The sequence below is a fragment of the Micropterus salmoides genome, unplaced genomic scaffold, assembly GCF_014851395.1.
Source record: "Micropterus salmoides isolate LMB-PRFRI ecotype aquatic unplaced genomic scaffold, ASM1485139v1 Ms_hic_scaffold_14, whole genome shotgun sequence".
NCBI classification, from domain to species: Eukaryota; Metazoa; Chordata; class Actinopteri; order Centrarchiformes; family Centrarchidae; genus Micropterus; species Micropterus salmoides.
Genome location: NW_024040485.1, coordinates 16406942 through 16421627, shown reverse-complemented (window position 1 = coordinate 16421627; position 14686 = coordinate 16406942). Strand labels below are relative to the sequence as shown.

The following is a 14686-nucleotide window of genomic DNA, read 5'->3' as shown; positions in this document are numbered from 1 at the left end:
CCTTGCCCCTAGGAACAAACTAATGTGAAAGACTTGGGTATGTGATATTGCTAATAATAGCGTATAGCCATTTTTCAAACACTTACCTCCATATAACAATAAAAGTGCATTTACTGCCTAATGTTAATTGAAACTGTAACTAACATTAGCCTAACATGCTAATAGTCAGCTAAGACTTATCTCCTGGGCAAACTAAGCGGGTTAACAACGTTGACAACTTAATATTGTGGCACACAAGCCTCAATTAATTTATTTTGTTTGTTGAAGATCAGTTGGAAAATGAAAACTTAAGTCTACAGTTAAAAAACCATGAATAACGTCTTCATGTGAGTTGATAATTTGCAACAGTGGGACGCCCTCACTGCCACTATGATGGATTTGTTTGTGTATTAATGTTAACTGTAAAAAAAAAAAGTAAAACACAACAGCTTACTAATAGGAAATCTTATGAAGCATCTGCTTGTAGGAAAATACACACAGTAGGGTAACTTTAACGTAATTTGTAGGAAGAACGTTTTGGTTGTAACATTTTTGGTCGTTTAAGTTAGGTTTTAAAAAACATGAATGATTGTCACTTTTGTAATAATGTTATAAGTTACTGTCAATCCACATGGTTTTGAAATTACTACAGGTCTTTAGTGACCTAACTTGAAAAAAACATTTTTTTGAAACGCTTACATAGTAACACATTGGGAGCTTTGTGTAGTCTCATACAGGTTAACTGTCAAGTCGGCTCGTTGGTCTAGGGGTATGATTCTCGCTTAGGGTGCGAGAGGTCCCGGGTTCAAATCCCGGACGAGCCCTCTTTTCTTCTCACCATTTCTTACATCCATGCTATCAGTCTTGTCTGTCTAGGTATGGAGGACGTGCTCAAATATCTTCTTTTGTCCACAAGCCGCATATATTCAGTTTACTGTCATAGAGGAGCAAAAAAACCCAGAAAATATTCACATTTAGAAAACTGTAATCAGAGAATTTGGACGTTTTTTTTCTTTTTTTACCCAATGTGATTAAGTGATTTGCAGAACATTTTGCAATTAATTTAATTGATGATGATGGCATATCATCTGTTTATTTTATTTATTTATTTAATATGGGTCTATAATTTAGTAAAATTAGATTTGATGTTATTTCTGTTTAAAATTGAATCTTGAAATAAGCGTTAAAAAACAATGTTAAAAACACATAGGCCTATATATTTTTATAAAGTTGATGTGTTCATCTTAAAGCATGCATAATAAAAATGTAAAATGGTTTAATACCACCAGAGATGATTTTACCATTTACGTTTGGAAAGAATTAATTATCTACTTATCTATCTGTGTTCTTGTCTTTACCGCAATTTCCCCACTGTGGGACAAATAAAGGTTTCCTCATCTTAATTTTTTAGATACAAAGAAAGTTATGAAAACAATGACCCCGACGTGATTTGAACACGCAACCTTCTGATCTGGAGTCAGACGCGCTACCGTTGCGCCACGAGGTCTGATTAAGTAGTTTTAAATAGAACTTACATAAACATAACATGTGATGTGACGTTCATAGTTTTCACTTATTGAATGTGGATTTATTTGACAATGCTGGTGTGAGGACGTCTTCGGTAGTCTGCAGTTGTCAGTACATGAAATTACTTATCAGAAGGATGCCAGTATTCGATGTAATAATGAAATATAATGGCCAAAGCGGATGCTTGTGGCCGGTTAGCTCAGTTGGTTAGAGCGTGGTGCTAATAACGCCAAGGTCGCGGGTTCGATCCCCGTACGGGCCACTTCTTTTGCTTGTGAGTATTGTTGTTTTCCACTGTAACTACGTTGCAATACATATACACAATGCTGCACGGTACTCTATGGTAAGGTAAGGTACTTTATTGTCGCATACACAAACATGTAGTGAAATTCATTCTATGTATTTAACCCATCCCTCAGGGGTGAACAGCCACTGTGCAGCGCCCAGGGGTGAACTCTAAATCTGAGCCAAAAGATGTTTTTTATGACACAACATGATTTTACTTGGATATATGCATGTGAATTACGATTAAGAGAGCTAATGTCTTTTGAAAGAATCGTCTCGTGCGTTGGTGGTATAGTGGTTAGCATAGCTGCCTTCCAAGCAGTTGACCCGGGTTCGATTCCCGGCCAACGCATATAATTTTCTTGCTTTCCCTCTCACTCGAAAACAACCAAATAATGTATAAATAAATATATATACTAATATATATACTTTCAAATACATAGAATATAAATTCTAAAATTTAATTGAAAAGTTGGGATGAAAGAACAATGTCTGATTTTAAAATGTTTACTATTCCTATTGAAGCTACTTGTTAATTGTTTTCAAGTTATTTAGTGTAGGATTTCTATCCCTGCAACCCTGTACACAGGATAAGCAGTTGACGACGATGAGTAAGTGAGTGAGTAGTGTATCTATGTCATTTTTATTTGAAAAGCAATCAAAAAATCTCCCATGAGAGGCCACAGTGCTGGTGACCTCGGAGACAGACGTTAGAGAGATGAGTTACCTTTCTGTCGTTAACTAACATTTGTGGTTGTTACTTTACAATGTGAGACAGTTCAGAGAAACCAATAATTTAGTGTGCTAATTATGTAAACACAAGTGACTTTACTTAATTTTGAAGGGTCACAAGCCACAAAGAATCACGGTTATTGGCCGAGTTTCAAGGCAGAGGCTCCAATGCAGTTTGAGAGTTTTTTATTATAACTCCAACAGAAATCTCAGGCTTACAGGAGATGAAGAAGAAGTCCAAAGAGAGGCAGGTTTCCAAACATGAACGTGAGAATTGAACAGAAGAAGCAGGCAGGGTAATTAACCACAGGTGAGACACATTAGGAATCAAAGCAGACAGGTAACAAAGCGAGACAAAATCACCAGACACTGACAAAACACAATAAAACAGGAAGTAAAGCAAGCAACAGTTCACAAAGACAAAGGTAACAGAATTACAACAAAGATGGAACCAATGATCAAGAAGAACAAGAACACAAAACCAGAACACAGAGTCAGGGAGTGAAACAGGGGCAGAAAACACTAAAAACCAAAACCATGACACAAAGATTAAGCTACGCAACTCAATAGGTATGGGCTGTGTATGTCACACACACACCCCAGTACTGATTAATAATTGACATATGTGACTCTAGAGAAAGAAAGTAGGCGTTTACCTGCTGAACAGGAAATGTGTCACTGTTTCTCCTCTACCCCGTAAGTTCGTTTGTCATCCTGCTTACCCTCTTTTTCCCTCTGTTGCCATGGATATGCTATTCCTATGGCAACTGTAGGCCTTTATGGATGGCCTCGGGCCCCCACCGTAGAGGACTCTCTGAACCTTTCATTACACATTCCCTTCAAGCTCACAGACAAATCACACAAGTAGCATATAACTCTGTCTCTCTAACTGTCGCCCCTTCTCTCTCTCTGCCCTCCCCCCTTCTCTCCTTCTCCCCTTCTCCCCTGTAGTCGTACTACGGTTTCTTACTTTTAACTCCTTGACACACCGCACGCTTCCACGAGACAGCCACACAGCTGTCATTTCATTGTAGGCCTACATCTTCCTAAATTAGGTGTTCGCTGCGGACGTGATACTAGATACCGGGAAGAGGACTGTGATCAGATTTGTAGCACTCGTGTCGCTGTCACAAGAGCCAGCGCCACCAAGCTTTCTCATTTTCGGTGGCAGTGGAAACCCGAGCTCCATATTTAAAGATGCATGAGACGTCTTGAGCAACGGAGAACAGAGATGGAGGCTCCGCCAGAGAAAGTGATTGTGTGTCAGAGAGAGTGAAAACGAGGGAAGGGCAATGCTCATTCAGGTGACAGTAAAGTTGCCAGTGGTAGTGAGGGCCCGAGTCGAAGCAGAGTACAGCTTTGGGGCTGTTCACTCTGTGTGCGTGCATGTGCATGTGTGTTTGTGTGCATGAAGGGCAGGTGGGGGGCCTCCACCTGCTGAATGAACACCGTCAGCGTAGGGCAATACCATGGGCTACGGGTGGGCTCTTCCCTGCTGAGCATTGTGGCGGGCTGCATCCTCATTGGGGTATCCAGGGACTGTGACGCTGATGCCGTCGGAGGCATCTTCCTGGGAGCGGGCAGCCTCGGTGAGTGTGTGTGAAACTGTTCAGGAACTACTGACCCAGTGGTGGGAATTTATTTAGTAATTGTTGAAAGTCATTGGTTGTCTAAACCCATGAGTTAGTCTTTTTCTGAAGTGTCACTGAATATTGATGGGCGATTACTTAGAGTAAAAGTGGGTTAACCATACAGTTCTCATGGGGTCCTGAAGACCCCTGACCCTTTTTAACAGCTTATACAAACACATTTAACATTGTTTATTACCTTGATACTTAATGCTTTTTCCTAGTTTTATGTGGAAAAAAATATATTTGAAGAAAAAAATGGTTGATTTTACAATTGTTATTTTCACACATCCAGCAGTGGCCTTTGTGAGACCTGGAGCAATGAGAATGTAAAGCCTCTGTTAACAAAACACAAGGGTTAACACAAATCTGTAGAATTGGGTTCGAGACACATTCATACCCGACGGCCCGGGCAAATTGAGGAATATTTACATTTTTTATTTAGAGAAAAAAATGATCAGATTAAAGATCTGCAGCTTGGGACATTTTCCAACCACCACTCTTTAGAAAACACACCATGTGACCATTTGTAACTGGATCAACAGTGTAACTGGAAACAACTGACAGCCTGACGAGCCGCTCCGGCAAGATAAAGCCTGCCTTCCTGGAGCAAAAGAGCGAAGGGCAGGGCTTTTGATCTGAGGAAGACAACATCAGCATGCATTGTTAATGTGAAATGCATTCTCCCTGACGATGTGATCAGCTTTCAATAATTAATTTGTCTTCCTTATTTGCAAAAGAATTTGGCAAATCAGAACTGTGCACAGCAGCCTGACAGAGACATTCACTCTGGCACCACTTGTGCAGCAGTAGCATCTAATTATGTGTTTTGGGGCTTATGTGCCTTGATGCCTCCTCCGACACACAGGCTGACTAATGAGTATGGACAGAGTGTTCTCGGCAGATTCTTTTCACTCCATCTGCAGTTTCATGACATTTTAAGCACATACATGCATCACAGCCACCCCGAGGACCTGCCACTGTTTAATGCCAGCTCTTGGTGGCTTGCAAGGGAAATCAATAACGGAATATTGCTGAATTGGAGCAGAGTGCCACTGAGAGGCACACAAGCCATGTGGTTTAGATATTGCTTTAAGCTGGAACATGAAGAAAATCACACATTTGCATCTGGTACACTGAAAGTAATCCAAAGGCTGTTTCATCAAACAATCTTTTAGTTGGTTGTGATGTCTAGGGAAGTATGGGAACTTCTACAAAAAAGGAAAGAGAGCTTTTCTACCTTCTGGAAATTTGTAATTCAAACACTTGAGCAAATGAAATTAACAGATTGCAATAAATTGGACTTTGCAAGTGATTAAATTTATGCTTTTATACCACAGTGATTTGATTTCCCATTATAATGAGATCTTAGAGCCTGCAGTACAAAATATTTTCCTGTTAGTATTCTGTTTCAGTCCACTATGGTGAAATTCAGGGCAAAGAATACATATGATTGACTATCATTTCTTTTGAACCCACGATAAACACTGCAATTCATCTATTGTTACTTCTTATTTCTTCAGCTGATAGGAAATATAGTTAAAACAGTGTTTTTATATTGTTAATCAAATGAATTGTGCTTTTCAGGCCTGCTCATATCGATCTTCCCCTTCGTAAAAGCCTGGCTCAACATCAACCATATTCTCCCTTCCTTTGGTAAGCTGTTTGATATTTTTTATTAATTATTTTAAAATTCAGTTTAAGTACTTATATCACATGTGCTATGCTGTGATAAATATGAACGCTCGTTCACAAAATCAATGAAAAACAATAATGGGGGACATTGCTTTGGCATTCTTCCCAGGAAACTTCAGAGTGCAGCCAACACCTGCCAATCCCGCTCCAGATCAACCCGTGGAGATACTAAGAAGAGAAGGTGAGTGAATGTGTGAGCCAGCATTTTCCTCAGTGTTTCAACAGAAAAGGCAGCCAAGCATATGCGGGTGTCGTATAACATTCAACGATAATGTGTTCGGTTTGCTACTTAAAAGTGAGCCAACAAGTCCGTGTCACTTATTTGCTGATAACAAATCTGACACCTTCATGTACACTGGAGAGCTCACAGTGAAAGAGGTAATGTGTTTAGACGGATATTGTGGGGCATCAGCCATCTCTCTAATATCTCATGGGGTGCAGTTGAATAGTGAAAAAAAAGCAAAGAAAAAAAGACATGTTTTCTTCTTTCATAACCACCTATTTTTATACCCATCTGAAAAAAATTATGTAAGTGTATATTTGGTTCGGATTCATTTTAAATATTCCATTAAAATGAACTCCCTATGGTAAAAAAGGTGGGTTTGTGCACGAAAAATGTTTATATAATATATTATATGTAAACCAGCACTAAGGCTTTAATTCCTGAAGCTCTTTGTGGAGCATGTAATAAACAAATTTACATTTTTTCCTTTCTTTTTTTATTTTAACAGAAAACGTGTTCCTGTTAAGATTCACTGGATGAATAGAAAACAAGTTGGTCAGGAATGCCTGCATGATATTGTGATTTAGTTTTATAGGAGCGAAGGACTATGGGATGCCAATTTCATTTACGCAGCTTTTAGAGTATTGTCATCATGGCTGCAGAGATTATCCTGGGTCTGTTCCCTCTGTTATGCCTATTTAACTGCACCCATACACCCATATGAGATGGAGATTGGTGTTGTTTTTTTTAGAAACTGCTGCTGCTTGTACATGCCCGTACCAGCAGATCGCTTTTTCTAGAGTTTAAGTAGTGAAGACAGATGCGTGTGCCTTTTTCCTGCCAGCCTTCATAGTACAACACAGCTCTTGGATTTCCACAGATTGGTGAAATTCTGCTCCTTTCTGTGGCAGGAACCCAGAGTCAACTGAATCTGGAGCGTTCAAAGAGTCGAATGGGAACCTTTGTGGAGGGCGGGCCGACGGCTGAGACCAACCCAGATGAGGGGTACGAGACCACTATTATATCTTGTGAATTAAAGGGTTAATGTGGATAAGCAATTTACAAGTGAGAGCAAGAAGTGGTGTGACGTTTCCAAGAAAGGTAAGGATGATCAGGATGGGTGACCGGTTCAATTGGCTACAACAGAAGAGGCTAGAGTTCACATCCCATTTGAAGTCACAACTACTCAAAGATCATAATGTTTCCCTTATCTTAATGCGCTTTTAATTCTCTGAACTTAACTTTACTTTATTCAGAAAAATAGTGAACATTTTGCATCTTTATCTGATTGATTTGATGGCTAACTGATTTGATTTTATGTTGTTCTTTTTGCAGTACGTCCAGTTTTTAAATTTAAAGGAGAATGTAATTCTGTGACTCTGTGATTCTGTGAATATAATGACATGCCAAAAATGTTGTTTACTTTGACAAGATTAAGCTGTTGCACTGATTCTATGGTCACTATTGTTGTTGATGATTGTCAGTAGAATAGCCACAAAAAAACCCATCTTATATAAGAATGTTTTGTTGCCTTTTCAAGGCATTTAGAGGAGACAAGGAGACTTCAAAAGTGAACATAACAAGGTACCTTTTCAACCCAGATATCTGATAGATTTCAATGATGTCCGATGTCAGAACACGACATGCACTGACTCGTGTGAAATTAAACATGAGTGAGTATGTGAGTGACATGTAAAAAGATGAATTTTTAAGGTCCAGTTTATTGCAATGCCTCTTACTAGTTATAATCCAAAAAGGCCATAAATTGGGCAAATCATGTAAAATGATGATTTCTTTTTTTTCACTACTGGAAAAAATATATCAAGATTTAACCTCATTCTTTAAAAAATAAATAATAATGCGTGAATTCCTTTACTGAGGTTCATTTTAACACATTATCCACATACCAATACACTAATTGTGTAGCACAGTCATTTTAAAACTCTTTTTAAATTTATTGGGAACAAAGTAATATACTTTGATCCAAACTGAAGGAAGACGTTGTTAACAGATGCCTCTAAAGAAATGATCTCAACTTTAATTTTTTCCCCGGAGGATGTTTTAGTTCAGCTTTAACAAACAGACACAATACAACATCCCTTTAATTACTTACATGAGTCTTGCTGTGGTGTGTTGCAGGACATCCTCAGACATGCCAGACGTCTTATCTCGACGGAAACTTAAGCTATCACCTGCTGATCAAGACCTGCCATGATGTCACCACATGACCCCCTAACCCTAACCCTATATCATTCAACTTCCCCACTAATCTTCATTATCAGGTTTCTTTCAAATGTGGAACAAAAAAAGAAGTGATTTGAAGCTTTCTGGGTTTTTTTTCCTTTTCTGTAGAATTGTTGTACCTGCTGAACTTGTATTTATGTGGTCTAATAAACATTTCCAAATATTCAATTGTCCTGACAGTGAGTGAAGATAAAAATTAACCCACTTGAGCGCAGCTCAGCTCATCTCATCTCATCATCATACAATTTTTTTACAGCCAGCAATTAAGAATTTATTATGGTTGTTAAGCGGTGAAGGGACTATTCAGCACAAGTTCCCCTGCTTATATTGTCATGAGCAAAACAAATTGGAATACATGCATGTGTACAGACACACATATAGTTACAGACAAATAGCTACATCTATTGCCTGCATACAGTGAACTGCACCCCCGCAGTGAAACATAATACATTGATATTCGGGACAGCACAGACAGAATGGCTGCTGCATGGGAAGTGGTGTGGGGAAGAACACTGTTCTCTGACAAAAATTGTGACGTGCTGTGAGGTTGAATAATGAAGGCAACTGGAGCCGGAGGAGTCTGCAGCAACCCTGATGACAACCAGTGGTTTGATTGTCAGGCCTCAGATCACAATCCCTCTGTGTCTGACACATAATGAAAGCACATCATCCAGAAAGCAATTTACAATTAAAACATAAATATAATTTTTTTTTAAACCAGAGGGTATAACAATTTTACCAGCTGTAAACCGTGCAGCCACATCCAGTTAAACAATAGTGAAAGACCCTGGACCTCACCTCAAAACGCAGAACTGGGAACATCTAAAGGATCACTTCACCCAAATAAAAATAATCTCCACACTTTTCCCAATAACATATATATTTTTGTTTGATTTAAACAGATTTTTGAGTATCCATCCATGCGAAATCTGTCACTGTCAGGATACAACTATGTATGGCACGAGGGGAAAATAGTCTCATGAAAGCACTGGAGTGAGAGAGTAAGGGGACCTTGTGTTGGGATTAATTTGGCAGCATAGTAGGTCTTTACAAACATCATTTTAAACATGCAAAGTTTTTTTTAAAGCTAGTAAGATTATTTTGTCAACTATTTCCAAGATCAAGAATGAACGTTAACTTAAGTTTCAAATACAAAAACTTCTCTTAAAAATTTGTCAGCTGCTGTTTATATCATCTGACCCTCTGAAACCTTTATTAACGATTGATTAATATCTAATTACTGACAACATAACTTATGTTGTTGGCATTTAGGTGACTCATGACACTTAACCCATGACCTGGCAAACCTAATGTCGTTTTAATTTCTGATTATTGACATGAACCCCCAAATGAAGTGGCATCATGTTATTTTACATGGCGATTGTAAATAACATACAAATTTCAAACGGGATATCAGATTACATTTCAAAAGAAATTGTTAAATTATTAAACATTTTGCGTGTTCCTCTTGAAAAATCAGCAACAAGTAACAAACTAGTGAGCTACAGGGTGGGTGCAACACACACACACACACACACACACACACACACACACATATCCCCAGGTTGAACACCGGTAAGGGATGGATCAGTGAGGAGGAGGAGGAGGAGAAGGAGAAGGAGGAGAGTCGCATCCAGAGGTCCACAGAGGAGTGAAGATGCTCTGCGCTGTAGATCAAATATGAAATAATGAAATTTGACGGCTCCACGCCGACTGCCGGAGAGATGCCTCGCACATATTGGCGGTTACCCTCTATATCAGTAGCAGGATGACCTGTCAGGTGCTACGTGCGTCTCGGTCCTCTTCAGGAGCAGCACGCGGTGTTGCGTCTGTGTGTCAACTCAGAGGAAATGCCATCTCACCTAAGTGATCTATCCTCTTCCCTGGGATTTAATATTCCTCCGCAGGTCGGATCGCCTCGCCTTGTGTTTCCGCGGCCACTGATTGAATGGCTGTCATGACTTGTGCCCTCAGGACTGTAAAGCTACGAAAGCAGGATGAAAAACCCTCGTTTGGTGTAAATGCGTCCTTTCGACCTCTCAGTAATTACACCCGGTAATTAAGACTGGGAATCTCGGTGAAAATCTACCGATTAAACAATGGAAATACCTCCAGTATATCGACATAAAGGGTAAGAGTTTACGGCTTAATTTTTTTTTACAGGATTGGAACACATCCGTGCAGTAAGCATGCATTTAAAATGTTTTCTTAGCGAAGCCTAATTCATACTTAAACGACCAGGCTGTTGTAATATAGCCTATTCAGGGTCATAGATTTATTGATATACACATTTGTAAAACAAACGATCATTTCCCTTCATCCCCTCTCTTCGTCTGTACTGGATGCTCTTGAATGGGGTGCATGCTGGAATGAAAAGGCTGATTTGATTGCAACTAAATACTGAAAAGCTCTCCCGGAGTGGCCTACCAGGCACGAATGAAGCAGCTGCAGTGCAAGTGCATACTTTTTACTTCACAAAACAATGTCAAAATAAACGGAGACTTTGATCAATCATGTTTAATTATGAAGCAGCACTTGGGTCTTCTTGAAGATGGTGTTGAAAGAGTCACTAGCTGCATGCCTCTCATTCAGTGTTTACTGAATTTGACTATTATGCAACAATATGAGTAGTCAAATTCCCCATGAATGGTCCCACTATTATTGTTTATTTGTGTACTTTCCATTTCAGAGTTAATTTTTTGAGAAAAACAAGCAAAATTATATATGAAATAGTTCCTAGTATAGTTGTTTTTCAAGATTAAAATATACAGTACTGGACAGGATCCTCATGATCCCTCCACACATGTGGGGCAAACTTCTGGTGTCACCAATAGGTTACATCCTACCAGTCAGATGGCAACTTCTCACCCACATGCATACAGTAGTGCCCAGTGTATTCTACTTGAAGGTCATCAGATAGTTATCATCACATGTCTGTCCACAACCTCTTTTGATATTTGTAATTTATGGGAGCAGCAGGGCAGAGTGATGAATGTTCAGAGCTCATAGATGGATTACACAGACCCACTCAGGGAGGACACTTCACTATGCCCACAATGAGCATTAGAGAGATGTCCATTGATACTAGTGCATGGAACAAGAGCAGTGTAATGAGTGCACTTAATCAGAGGCACAGTCTATTTTCTTTCATTGTGAGTATCTAAAAAAAGAAATAAAGCATCTCTTACAGCTGTCATGTGTTGTCATTTACAGACAAAGACGTTTCCTGGCTGTGAATTTATTTAAACGTTGCCATGGGGAAGAGTTTGGGCTGAAACACAGGGAGATTTGACAACACAGTGGAAGAGATAGACAGAGAGCCTCGAGGTGCAGACATGGTGATCACTGACAGAAACACCGGTACCCCTGTACCTAAAAAGGAGCCCCAGAAGAAGACGAGGAGGAAGTCTCGCCCTCATGGCCTGCCCTCTCCGGCACTCTGCTGTGCCTGTGGCCTATGCATCATGCTGGCCGGACTGAACATCACCCTGGTGGGAGCGTTCGCCTTCAGCACACTGGTGCCTTCTGCCAACCCTCCAATCATCATCGGACCTATCCTACTGCTGGTGGCCTTTTCCTTTTTTGGGGCCTGTTGTGTGTGCAGCCGCCTCCCCCCTCCCCACAGCTCACGGAGGTCTAAGGTGGGCGGCAGGGGCTCGGGGCTAATGGGACATGGCGGGCTGGCCGGTGGGGCAGCGTTTGAAATAGAGACCAGCGAGCACACGCTGCAGGATACTACAGCCGTGCAGCTGAGCCCCACATCCTCCCCTGGATCATCCCAGGCGTCCAGCCCAGAAAAGGAGGCTCCTGATGCGGCCCTGTCAGGACCCTGCAAGCTCTTCACCATGGAGACCAACGGCCCTTCTTCTGTTTCAGCCACCGCAGTCTACTCTGCCTCCACAGCAGCAGGAGGGGAGGTGAGGCTCAACCTGCCACGTGAAGAAATGGTCACCTAGCAGCACAGAAACTCTTCCAAGGCTGGAGTGCAGGCAGTGTAAATATCCGTCTGGGGTTAGGGCTTGCTGAGTGTGATTATGTCCTCTAGTTTAGTGCCATATTTCTGGTCGTGACAAGTTGTCCACAGTATGCTTTTGATTTCCTTGCTGTGCAGCCAACTGGTAATTAGCATGCAAAGTTAATGAAACATCATAGGTTTTGGAATTCAAATTCCTACCTCACTAGTGCTGTTTTCCTACAGGTCTTTGTTTTTAATGTGGGGGCATTATGAAGAGTTTCCATGAAGAAATCAAACCACAAACATTTCTCTCTTTCACTGTTACTCTGGTTTGTGGTAAACTCACCTGTCAGTAGTGATTTGAGAGGGCTCGCCTGCAGAATGTGATTGTTGATTTGTTCTTAAAAGAGTAGATGTGAAAGGTCAATAGTGAAAACCTGAGTTGAACTGTACAGGTACGTTTGTAGTGACATTTGGTATTTTGTGTGCCATTCTCAGTGCTGAACTTGTTTTTGGGGCACAACATATTATAGGTCACAGGGGTCCCAAAGCAATATCCTGTCAATTCAATTTGTGGCATTTACAGTTCTTACAGTTCTTGATTACTCACTACTTGCCTACAGCCAATACGTTTGTAATGGGAAATGGTGCATATAGACCAGTGTGTTACAGTATATTTACTTGTAACTGTGTACAATGTGTGTAAGCATTATTCCTTTAGTTTGACAAAGGTCTGTCATCACACTAACATTAACAATGTGAATATAATCTTTCTCACCGCATTCACAACAGTTTCTGATTTCAGATGGTAGTCGTAACTCAAATCACAGTTTTAAGTTCATGTTCACCATAATATCTTCAGTAATTCATATACAGTGTAATGCGGTTTAGGTCATGATCCAGGTAGAACAGTGACTTACCTCACTTTAGGGCATAAAAAAGTGTCATAATGATGATTTTTGTCACCATGAATTTGAATTGAATGAATTTGAATTTGAGTTCATGTTTTACAAATGTGAGCATGTACTGAATTCTCATTTTAATGTCTGATATGACAAACTTTAACTTCATATTCAGCAGAGGTTAACCTTCACTGGACCTAGTAAACACAATATGAGCAAGCCAAGACGTCTGACAGATATTCAGATTGCATAAAACAAAGTATCTGTTCCCCATCACTGTGATGTCTTTTTGTCAGTTATGAACTTGACTGGTCAAAAGAGACATTCAAAGCCTGATTTCCTTTGAAAGGAAAGTTGCCTTAGACTGAGATATCAGGATCAAACTAATGAGGGCTAATAAAAGTGCACAATAGCATTTTTCTTTAGAAGGCCTTTGTTTGGCTCTGGATTTCTATTCCACACTGTTTGGAAAGCCTCACCAAGTTTTTGTTTTTTGTGGATGTAACAAATGCATGCAAATTGTTTAAATGTTCCATCCCAGAAATGCATAAAGGTACATAGTCCAGTGACCAGAGGATTCCCTTATACTGTATTAACCTTCATTATTTGTGACAGTGCTCCTCAAAGGGATCAGTTTTTCTGTCAAAGCTCTCTCTCTCTCTCTCTCTCTCTCTCTCTCTTGCCAAATTAGAGTGCTGAGCTTATTTTTGCATGTTTAGAGAACTGACTCATGGAAACGCAAACACCCTGTTGTGAAGTGTTGGTGTTACCGTATCTGTGTACTTTCATTTGTGTAGCACAAAAATCTGTAAAGGCTAGATTATTTTTGTGAAGATTATTATTTGTTTACTTTGAAAGTAACCAAATGTGAATCCTTCAAAATATATAAATAAAAAAGGAGCACATGAGGTTGCTCAATATGTATGCGTGGCATGACACCATGTTCTTGCTACATTGCATTTTGTGTCATCATGAAGTGAAATGAATAAAAATGACCAGCTGGATTTGTTATATATTCAAATTTCAAACAAGTCCTGTGGGATCTTGTGTGATAACAGTCATTTCTTGGGGCATGAATGTTAAAAGCATTATTTATTCCAAGAGGGAGAAAAGATTCCTTCACAGCAGTTTGTAGGAAAACAACAAGACATAAAGCTTAAGTGTTTCCCCAGACATTTCAGAAAGAAGGTTTTGACATAGAAATAGTTGATGACTTTATGACTTTATGACGCTTCAGTATATCTTTCAATGCCATAATCAGCTCCCTTTACACCAGAAGCAAGGCTGTCACCAGTGTCACATCTGGGGATGCAGCTAACAGTTATTCTCATTGCTGATTAACCTGTCAGTTATTCTCTCAAATAATAGATTTATCATTTGGTTTATAAAATGCCAGAAAGATCCAAAGATGTTCATTTTACAGTAAGATTAAACAGAGAAAAGCAGCACCTATAAGAGCCTGGAAGCAGCAAACCTCGTCTGTGAATATCTACTGCTTGTCTGGCTGAAAATCTGG

At 39.9% G+C, this 14686-nt stretch overlaps 2 protein-coding genes and 4 non-coding genes across 6 annotated transcripts; 5 read left to right on the top strand and 1 right to left on the bottom strand.

Moving 5' to 3' along the window:
* The first annotated feature begins 731 nt into the window (after nucleotides 1-731).
* On the top strand, nucleotides 732-803 carry trnap-agg. Its single transcript has one exon. It is a non-coding gene; the product is annotated as a tRNA-Pro (tRNA).
* Nucleotides 804-1414: 611 nt separating this feature from the next.
* Nucleotides 1415-1486, bottom strand: trnaw-cca. Its single transcript has one exon. It is a non-coding gene; the product is annotated as a tRNA-Trp (tRNA).
* A 208-nt stretch (nucleotides 1487-1694) lies between these two features.
* Nucleotides 1695-1768, top strand: trnai-aau. Its single transcript has one exon. It is a non-coding gene; the product is annotated as a tRNA-Ile (tRNA).
* A 303-nt stretch (nucleotides 1769-2071) lies between these two features.
* On the top strand, nucleotides 2072-2143 carry trnag-ucc. Its single transcript has one exon. It is a non-coding gene; the product is annotated as a tRNA-Gly (tRNA).
* A 1199-nt stretch (nucleotides 2144-3342) lies between these two features.
* Nucleotides 3343-8481, top strand: kncn (kinocilin). The gene is made up of 5 exons (XM_038718014.1): nucleotides 3343-4112; nucleotides 5739-5807; nucleotides 5956-6027; nucleotides 6981-7074; nucleotides 8209-8481. The coding sequence occupies exons 1-5, from the start codon at nucleotides 3965-3967 to the stop codon at nucleotides 8282-8284; spliced, it is 459 nt and encodes a 152-aa protein (XP_038573942.1). The 5' UTR covers nucleotides 3343-3964; the 3' UTR covers nucleotides 8285-8481.
* A 1430-nt stretch (nucleotides 8482-9911) lies between these two features.
* On the top strand, nucleotides 9912-14166 carry LOC119902089 (transmembrane protein 275). The gene is made up of 2 exons (XM_038718013.1): nucleotides 9912-10444; nucleotides 11527-14166. The coding sequence occupies exon 2, from the start codon at nucleotides 11649-11651 to the stop codon at nucleotides 12267-12269; it is 621 nt and encodes a 206-aa protein (XP_038573941.1). The 5' UTR covers nucleotides 9912-10444; nucleotides 11527-11648; the 3' UTR covers nucleotides 12270-14166.
* Nucleotides 14167-14686: the final 520 nt, after the last annotated feature.

What these genes read in the sequence shown, in the direction of transcription:
- kncn (XM_038718014.1), top strand. Translation starts at nt 3,965, where the DNA reads ATGAACACCGTCAGCGTAGGGCAATACCATGGGCTACGGGTGGGCTCT. An exon ending in GGAGATACTAAGAAGAGAAG is followed by an intron (nt 6,028 to 6,980) that starts GTGAGTGAATGT and finishes TTTCTGTGGCAG; the next exon opens with GAACCCAGAGTCAACTGAAT. An exon ending in GAGACCAACCCAGATGAGGG is followed by an intron (nt 7,075 to 8,208) that starts GTACGAGACCAC and finishes GGTGTGTTGCAG; the next exon opens with GACATCCTCAGACATGCCAG.
- LOC119902089 (XM_038718013.1), top strand. Translation starts at nt 11,649, where the DNA reads ATGGTGATCACTGACAGAAACACCGGTACCCCTGTACCTAAAAAGGAG.